Below are 9,589 nucleotides of genomic sequence, written 5' to 3' on the forward strand. Positions count from 1 at the left end.
GAAAAAGGAACTAATTTCGTTACTACTGCCCTGCCTTTGTCGGAAGGGTGTTCGTCATTGGACGGATTAGGGGATTTATTGTGCGGGAGCAAGACTTCCTTCGAGAGACCCCTCATTAGTCCAATGACGGGATCCTCCTGAAGCGTCGGGATGGAGTGGAGCCCGATGTTTTATTGTTTATTGTTGAGAGCCACTCACAGACACAATGTGTAAAAAAGAGTAATGGCACAATTGGGAAAAATATTAAAACCGAGAGAATGGAAAAGAAGCACTATTAATTAAGTGCTCAAGAAGTAGAACACATACGATAAGAAAACAAATTAATTGCTTCCGGTCCAAACCAATTTGTGATTGTGATTGAGCTATGCTCAGGCCCAGATCGGCAAGTCGCCCCCACCCTCAAGTTTAGCCCCATCTCAGAGATGTTTGGGCGGAGCCCCTCCACGATCCGAGTGGATGACCGTTATTTGAAGGATCTCAGAATGAGACGAGGAGACCTTGATATGAGCTAAAAATTGTATCGCTTCGGTCGTTTGGAAGGGCTGTCTATCGCTTACAATGTAGTAAAATTGAATTATCACCACTTGACTACATTTTTGTTGAGTGGGCAGCCCTTGTGGACGACCAAGCAGTTCGGGGCATTTTCTGCTAACTTTTTTCATTTTGGGACCTCTATTCTGGCATTATTAATAAGAAGATGTTGGCGGAATTCGAGGGATGTCCACGTGCGGACGTCGGACAACAGGTAATTCATTCATGTTCCTTCAATGACAACAAATAGTTGGCCAATCATAAAGTTGCTGAACGATTGCGTCGTTGATGGCAACACAATAAAATGATAAAAGTCAAGAAAATGTTATTGTTAATCTAGTCACAGAAGTTCAATTCCATGGTCCACGGACTTCTAGGAATATGGACTGCGAACGAGCCTTCCTCCAAAATGGCCTGCTCTTGGTCATAGTAACTCTGAGCCACTTTTCGAATTAAAGTAAGTAATTACGAAACGTAGATCTCTTTTATTAAAGGCAGGCCATATTAATATCAGTTACATATAAAGTGGATCATTTCAAAGTTGTGTTGTTCAAAGCTTGTGTAGCTGACCAAGAGCCACCGACTGTCCCCAGATTTTTTTCCGAATTCGACCAACTGGAGGCAAAAGCTCTTCTTTGCAAAGTTTCAAGAATCTCGGGGAAAAAGCGGAGGAGAGTTTTTCTGGCTATGGCGTCGTACCTTACCCCAGAAGAGTTGAATGACGCAGAATTTCTTCAAAGCACATCATCAACTGAGGTTGATTCTTTGATCAAGAGTATACGTTCCATGTTGAGAGCATGTCCTTCGAATACTGACTCAACCCAATCTTGCTCCTCCTCGTTCTTTAATGAGGGACTTAATTTTATGTCAACTTTGGTGTGCAGACGAGATCTTTGGTCTCATTGACCCACATCACCAATGCTTCCGCCACGAAAGGTTTGTTGATGCAAGTAATCTCCTTGCCTTCGAGGACCATCTCCAAGCAACGGCGTGCTTCAGCACTTACAAGGTCTAGAAGCCGAACCATTTTGAGAAAGATCCTAATTATTGGGATTTTGATTGTACTAATGAATGGCACTAATTTCTATGCTCAAGTTTTGAGGAGTCGGTGAGTCAAAGAAGTTTGTACAGCTCACGCGTTGTTTCGGGGAAAGAAAGGAACAGAAAAGCGAAAATTTGGAAAACCCTGAGACTTTTAAACAGCACGGTTATGTTTTGGCCACTTCCAAAACTATTGGCCGATATATAGCATCCACTATATGAAATACCATTTGTATTCCCGTCCACGCTTGTGTCCTTGTTTATTGAATAAAAATTTGAAATTGAGCAATTGATGCCCATGACTAGTTATGCCTCATTTCTAAGTCTTTATTCTAAAAAAGCAAGGCTCATGGAAGCACGACATCCTTCCGAAAAGACGCCTTTTTCAACTCTAAAACGCATGACAGAAAAGATAGTTAGGGTGATATGTTTGTGAAAATGGTAATGTTTTATTCTTGTTGAAGTGTGAATGAGAGATATCCACGAGAACGTGTGAAAAGTCTTCATGGGAACCTGAGACAGAATTAGTGGCGAATGTGTAATCTTCTCTCTCCGATCCGAAGTCCTTTCAATCCCGACGAGCATGCGAATAGTGGAAGACAAAGTGATATTTTTTCTTGAGTTGAAATAGTCAAAAAATCAGGAATACCGCTTTCCTGAGTTTGCACTTCAACTTCGAACTCATAAGCTCAAGTTCGAATCAAGAATGAAGCCGAAATTTCATAAATAGGAACGGGTGCACAAACGAAAGCAAAGGTTTTTCAATCACAAGGAGTGAAAGGAAGAATTGATATTTCAATGGGACATATGTTTCTCATTGTAGCAAAATCCCTGACAAACCCTATGTTCGGCGGCTTCATTGATCATCTAATACAAATTCATTGGTAGACCAAATGTTTCATCATTGTTCCCGACCGCTTTGTGTTCCGACATGACATTTTTATTTTTTTACACTGAATGTTATTCTTTGTATCGGTTACAAAATCCTTCAAATCTTAACTACAAAAAAGATGTAGGTGCATGCGAGTAGATTTCGTCACTATTGCAATTGATCTCCCGGCTCGTGGAGGGAACCGTAGAGGGAACCGTGGGAGGGAACCGTGTATGGAGCGTGGGAGTTTATGCCATTCTAAATTATCTTTAGCTTTCCACTCGCTTTCATGGCACTGTCCCTGGATAAGTTGGTGGTTGGCTTTCTCGCTCTTTTTTCGTATTGTCGCTTTCCAGGTGAGACAAAGTAAGTCTAGTCAAGTTCCTTACTCCCTTTTTCTAGATTGTCCCAAACTGTGCACTTCCCTTCATATTTAGCCCTCTTATGGCCCTTCTTCCAACACGATTTTCGACCACCTTCAGGTTAACTAAGGTTAGATGTTCCAGCAAATCCTTCGATGACGACCATTTGTGACGGAGAATTGTGTTCCGGCGTTCTTTTGAGAAGATGACCATCCATTACCATTGGTAGAGATCGGACTTGAAATTGATGTGCACGTAGAGCAGCAATACGAGTGGGTTTTCGGAGCCGGTTTTCTTCTGAGGAAAACCGTTTACTCATTTCTAACCCTCTTTGATTTTTGCTCAAGGCGCAAATCACTTTCAAAGCCGATCACTAATCGTTGTATACAAGAAATTGGACACGAAAATCTCATTTGGCTTTAGCAACATCTCTTAAGATCATTTGGAAGTAAGCACGGGCATTTGTTTGGTAAGTATAAATATAGCAAGCACAAGTATTTGCCCAACTCATCTCCGGAGAGGACCTCGTCACAAACATTTACGTTCAGTTGTTGTTAGGGCTTGGGAAGATCGCTTTCGATCGAAAAGATCAACGTTCTCAGTATTGAATTCATCAGCACACCTATCATTTCTTAAAGAAAGTTCTACAGGGATAAGCAAGATGCCGACAACGAGGTTGAATGTATCTTGAAAATAAAAAAAAACTGCCTCAAGTGGTGGGAAATCGCACCAAGATAAGTCCTTTTTCTCATGACCTACGGCGAGTGTCCATCGTTCGTAATGATCACATTTTAACGTATCGTTAAAGGGAAACAAAAACCTTATTATTATGGAGTGTTATCGCGAGTAGTATTTAGAGTCAATTATAGTATTGAGTATGAGTGTTAGAGGTGCGTAGGAAAATCTCAGTTCCACAGTTCCATCCAGGCACTTCTTGAATTGTATTTCCTCGTGGTGGAAGTTACGTCTAGCTTCCTTTTCCTTCAAAAATCTACCTTTTGAATAATGCACTAACTTGATTCGTTCATTTTGGCTCATATAATCAAAACATTAGACGTTAATATGCTTGCAGCATGTGATTAAATCAAGTTCACGGGATTATTATAATCATAGTCGGTATCATATTGTCTAGGAAGGGAAAAGACAGGAACAAAGTCCTGCATCTGGTTTAGTTAGCATCCATTCGAGTTCTGGGTGTAAACTAGACGGAATCCAAGATCCAGTTCGTCCGCAGATTCATAACTGTCGCGAGGAAACGCACATTGAAGGGTTGGCGTTTGGCTGGAACAAATCATATGAAAAACATTAGGCCAAGGATTTGACTGACTTTTGGTCGGCCGAGACCGTGGAAAAAGAGCACTTTACAACAAATAGGGACCGAGGCGCCCCAGCAGCATTATAGTGAGTCCACCGTTATGTCCGCACACGACTCTCCTATGCGTTCGCTGTCAGCGGTATCTTTCCTCAAGCCCGGAATGACAATGCAGTCAAAGCCCTCACTCGGCCGCCCCAGCGGTGTAATCCACAAACATTCGCATCCTGAAATACCCAGGCATTATTAGTATGCCTTTGCTGTGCTCGACCCTCGCGTTCTTCTTCTCATCAGTTTCTAAACAACATGGCAGAACAAAATACTGATTTTACATTCACTTACGTCGTTAATAGTAAGCCATGTTCTGCCCCGTCTAGTCCACTAACTGACACGTCAATGGCTTCAATGGCAGTGTAACATATCTTGCAATTTCCGCGCTCTCGTCTGAAAGTTATGGAAATCAAATAAATCTATGATTAATAAAGACACCTAAATTCGCCCTAGAGGTAGTCTCATAAATATCAAAACACAACGATGGGCAAAATGGCGATGGGCAGAGAGAAGGAATAAAGTGGCACGCACAAATGAGTATGTATGGCACACCAAAAGAGAAAGCAACAAAAGCACAATATAAAAAAGAAATATGCACATGCTAATCAGAACACAAAAAGGTGGTCCTTTGGACATCATAATCAATAGTATTTAGTTGTCACGCACACCTAACATGCACAACGGCAGATACCATTCAAAACGCAAATAAATCCCCATTTTCGATGGTGGAAAGAGAGGCTAGATCGCGCTTTCAATACGATTGAAATATTGTTGTGACTTATTCTTATACCATGCACTAAAGCAATTATCATTTTGTTCATTCTTCAACACGTCAATTCCCAAATGTGTCGGAATTGAAATCGTAACCTTGAAATATAAGGGCTCATTGCAAACGCCGTTAGCCATACATTTGAGGTGGATTGATCGAGACATATCTTGTCACGCAACTACAGTGTTTCCACCACATCAGCACAATCCATGTCAAAAAAAAAATAGCCAGCATGTGGCGACCCTGCACCTTGCCTCGCCTCTTTCCCGACTACTTCCTACTCTTCTTCATTACTCATTTCCGTTTCCTTATAAATACAGTGCGTTCCAACTGATCACATAAAACTAGTCAACTCACATCCTCCGACTTGGTCATGTTGGTGGACCTACGTTGGTCCGCCACAGTGGTGACCCCGACGCCGGCTGACCGTTATGTCACCCGGCCGTAACACGGCCAGCTCACGACTCAGGACGACTCCTACTCACTGTGGAGTACCACCCTCTGGACCCGAGCTGAGCTTCTCCTGAACCACAGGCTGAACTCCGTCGACTCACGGCCACTCCCGACTCACCGTGGAACAACGCCCTCTGGACGAGTCATGCCCTGGGCCCTGCACCACCTCCATCAGGCTCCACGATCTGGGAGTCTACCTATTGCCCAGGCCCCGCACACTCAGGCCCCGGCACCTCGGCCCCAGCACCTCGGCACCCGCACCTCGGCACCGCACCGTCGGCCCCGCACCTCGGCCCCGCACCTCGGCCCCGCACACTCGCCCCGCACCTCGGCCCCGCACCTCGGCCCCCGCACTCGGCCCCGCACCTCCCGGTCTCCCCGCACCTCACCAGGCAACCACCGCACCCGGCCCCCGACACCTCGAAGCCCACCCCGCACGCTAAACAACACCGCACCTCGGCCCGCCCGCCCGCACCTACGTGCCCCGCACCTCGGCCCCGCCACCTCGGCCCCGCACCTCGGCACCCGCACTCCGGCCCGGCACCTCCGCCCCGCACCTCGGCCACCGCACATCGGCCCCTACCTCGGCGACCCCCGCACCCTCGGGCCCCCGCACTCTCGTGCGGCCCCGCACCTCGGCCCCGCACTCGGCCCCGCACCTCGGCCCCCGCACCTCGGCCCCGGCACCTCGGCCCCGCACCTCGGCCCCGCACCTCGGCCCCCGCAACCTCGGCCCCGCACCTCGGCCCCGCACTCGGCCCCCCGCAACCTCGGCCCCGCACCTCGGCCCCCGCACCTCGGCCCCGCACCTCGGCCCGCACCTCGGCCCGCACCTCGGCCCCGACACCTCGGCCCCGCACCTCGGCCCCACCTCGGCCCCGCACCTCAGCCCCGCACCTCGGCCCGCACCTCGGGCCCCGCACCTCGGCCCCGCACCTCGCGCCCGCCCGCAGCCTCGGCCCCGCACCTCGGCCCCGCACTCGGCCCCGCACCCTCGGCCCCGCACCTCAGCCACCTCGCACCTCAGCAAACCCAGCCCTCTCAACTCCTAGGCAGAAGCTGGGGGGAGCACTGCGTGCGACCCCTGCACCTTTGCTCGCCTCTTTCCCTGCTTTCTTCCTACGTCTTCTTTCATTACTCATTTCCGTGTTCCTATAAATACAGTCGTTTCCCTGATCAATAACTGTCAACTACCATCCTCCGACTTGTCGTGTGGACCTACGTGGTCCGCCACAGCCAGCCTCTTTTTTTTTGGTGTGCCGTGTTTTCCTGGTTTGGTGAGCCATTTTCTTCTTTATGTGCGCCCCAAAATATGTGTTAGGTGCAATTGCGTTGGTTTTACTAGCCACTCTCTTGTTGTCAGATGTTGCATGCCTTCTATCTGTTTTTGGTGTGTCACATTATGGCTTGGTATGCCTCTTTTATAGTTTTTGATGCCTTCGTTTGAAGTTCAGGAGAGTCATTTTGCATCTTCGATTATATTGGATCAAAATCTAAACGCTATTAGTTAAAATGCATGTTAGCAAAACTATCAAAAACCATCTTTTTCCTGGGGCCATCATTCTGATTAAAGTTATCTCACGACTTAGCGCCTTATATACAGAAAAACTACGATCATGCGGAAGACAATTGGGAAGTATCTCCAAAAGGCAGGAAAACAGCCAAAAGATTCGTGAATAACTCAAAGGAGACTGAAAAATATCTTTGAAAACAGATCAAAAATGGCATCCTGTTTGCTTTGCAAACGAAAAATGGGTTTACTGATATTCGACTATAAAGCTTAGATAATAACAGTTGTGGACAATAGCTCACCTGATGCAAATAATTTTTGATTTGATCTGCCAAGTGCCGTACCATTTCAAAATTGTAAGTTTGGATAATATCCGTTGACGAACCAAAGTAATATTGGGTGCATCCCTCTGGAGCCAGATTCTTAGAAATCACATGCATATTGGGTCACCTGTAATGTAAATAAGGATGTCGATAATTCCACTTAGCATGAGGGATTTTTAAAACAAATTTGAAGCTAGTGCAGAAGCACGCAGACTTCCACATGGTCTAATCTGGTCATATTTTCGGGCCATTACCGTTTCAAGATCATCCACCAATAGATGGCAGCCGGTATTCATTGCAGCAAGGGCAACCTCTTAGAAGTAGTTTTGAGCTTATGACTCCCAAATCTTGGGCAAGGTGACTTAATTGGACAAATATATGTATATTTCTTTTCATTAAGTATGGGGGTTTACATTCACATTAGCGGTTAGAGAAGCATGTGAAAAACCAAGCCCACAAAACCCAAAACCAAATGTACACATAGGCCCGGAAACATACTTCTCCCCCAACAAACGTAACCAACGAAAACAAGCCCAAGCACACCCACCCCACAAACGGACATGCCCACACAACAAACCACATCTGACAGAGCCATCAGCAACAAACGCGCACAGCCACCTCTTCACCTAAAAATCCTGATGCCTATCCATCACTCTGATCCGCCCTATCTCCACAGCCACCGGCCAGCGAGGTCACAACACCCACACATTTCTCACCATTAGCGCACCCTCCAACACACAGACAGACAACGTCACATACGCCGCCAAATAAACTGATATCAATACGTTCTACCCCACTATTGCAGCATCCCACATGACTCCCATCCGAATTAACTAGCCACAAAACCACCAACTACAAAACCCCATACCTCACAAAAAACCAACAATAATACAAGCGCTCTTATGCACACTACCCGCAACCTACACGAACCGCCTACACACAGTCACAGTCATACATACCACTAACACCACCACCCACAACCACAACAACCACCCACACCCCCAACCACACACCCCCACCCACAGCCCACACTCACCACACCCCAACAGTATGAACCATAAACACCACCCAACCACCATCTCACCACCACCCACCAAACCACACCCACGACAACTCCACACCACCAAACACACACCCACCACCTATATAAATGTTTTACCATATACCGAGCCGACTACCCCAGGGAAATTATCTACACAGAACACCTTCGACCATTCTTTTTAAGTCTTTATGCTACCTTTTTGGTTTGTTGAAAGCGCAAAACTAAACTGATTCCTTATGATCTTGCAACGTAAAAGGAAATGAAAATGTCCTTAGGAGATTAAAAACGTTTTGAAAGAAGAGCAAGATATTAGGAATCTAAATTTGACACCAAATCGAGGGCAAAAAAAGTGTCAGCCGACAAATTGACTGTTAGGCATCTGAGGACAACAAATTAACGCCCATAACGCGAAGCTATCCAGAAACAAATTGGAAACAATCGGCTATTCACTAATACCAAAACACAGCCCAGGCCATAAATGCATTGGAACTTTCCTAGGGCTGTTCTTTCTTAGGGTCTGAACACCTTTTTTAGGTTCAGAGAAACGGAGCAACTTTTGCAGTTGACTAAAAACGTGTCCATTTCGTGCCTGCCTTCATGTGTTCGTAATGAAGGAGTTCAGTACCTCTACACGGCAACGCTCCACATTGGCGATTGGCAATAACCCGGTGCCAACGCCTTGGTTTTCCAAGGATGAATCTTACGTCATTTTTGCAAACCGTCCAATGGCGTCCACATCTACTGGAAATTTTAAAACAAAATGGTTCGCGGATGAATCGCGAGGGGTCGGAATTTTTTTCTTCAGGCTAAATTCAGTTTCTTCAAACTATTTTGATCTAACTTTTTGAGCCCAAAAAAAAAAACTACTTTTTCATGGAATTTTAATCATAAAAATACGGTCGGAAAACGACCGATTTCTGGAGGGAAAATTATTGAAGGCTTGGCAATGTTTTGGTCGGGAAATTTAGGAGAAAAAAACTCTGAGCAGAGTGAGTATAAAGATGTTCAGGCCATCGTTCCCGCTCAAAAATTTGTTCGATAAAGAAGGAAAGTGGTTGAGCACAGTGGCTACAGTTAGTGTTATGCTGACCATGATCTAATTCTAACCCGAAAGGCGGTTGAAACCCTCCCATTGTTTGCCACCAAATCAATGTGCTAAAAATAATTCGAACACAGCATGGAGTGGAACGAATTGCAAAGGGTGTACCCTTTGACATCATATCCTCGAACGTCACAAAAACACAATTTCGCAAATGCACTATATAGGTGGTTACTGCTAGGGCGCCCGTGCCAAAGCCAGATCCCATATCTTCTCTCTTCCACA

The 9,589-nt window shown here is 46.0% G+C and overlaps 1 protein-coding gene across 1 annotated transcript; it reads left to right on the top strand.

Annotated features, from left to right (window-relative positions):
- Positions 1-5,535: 5,535 nt before the first annotated feature.
- Positions 5,536-6,465, top strand: LOC131893371 (uncharacterized; the record flags this gene model as incomplete). Its single annotated transcript, XM_059243366.1, has 1 exon — positions 5,536-6,465. A coding segment is annotated over exon 1 (930 nt), but the record flags the coding sequence as incomplete, so codon positions are not given.
- Positions 6,466-9,589: the final 3,124 nt, after the last annotated feature.

The sequence above is a fragment of the Tigriopus californicus genome, chromosome 2, assembly GCF_007210705.1.
Source record: "Tigriopus californicus strain San Diego chromosome 2, Tcal_SD_v2.1, whole genome shotgun sequence".
NCBI classification, from domain to species: Eukaryota; Metazoa; Arthropoda; class Copepoda; order Harpacticoida; family Harpacticidae; genus Tigriopus; species Tigriopus californicus.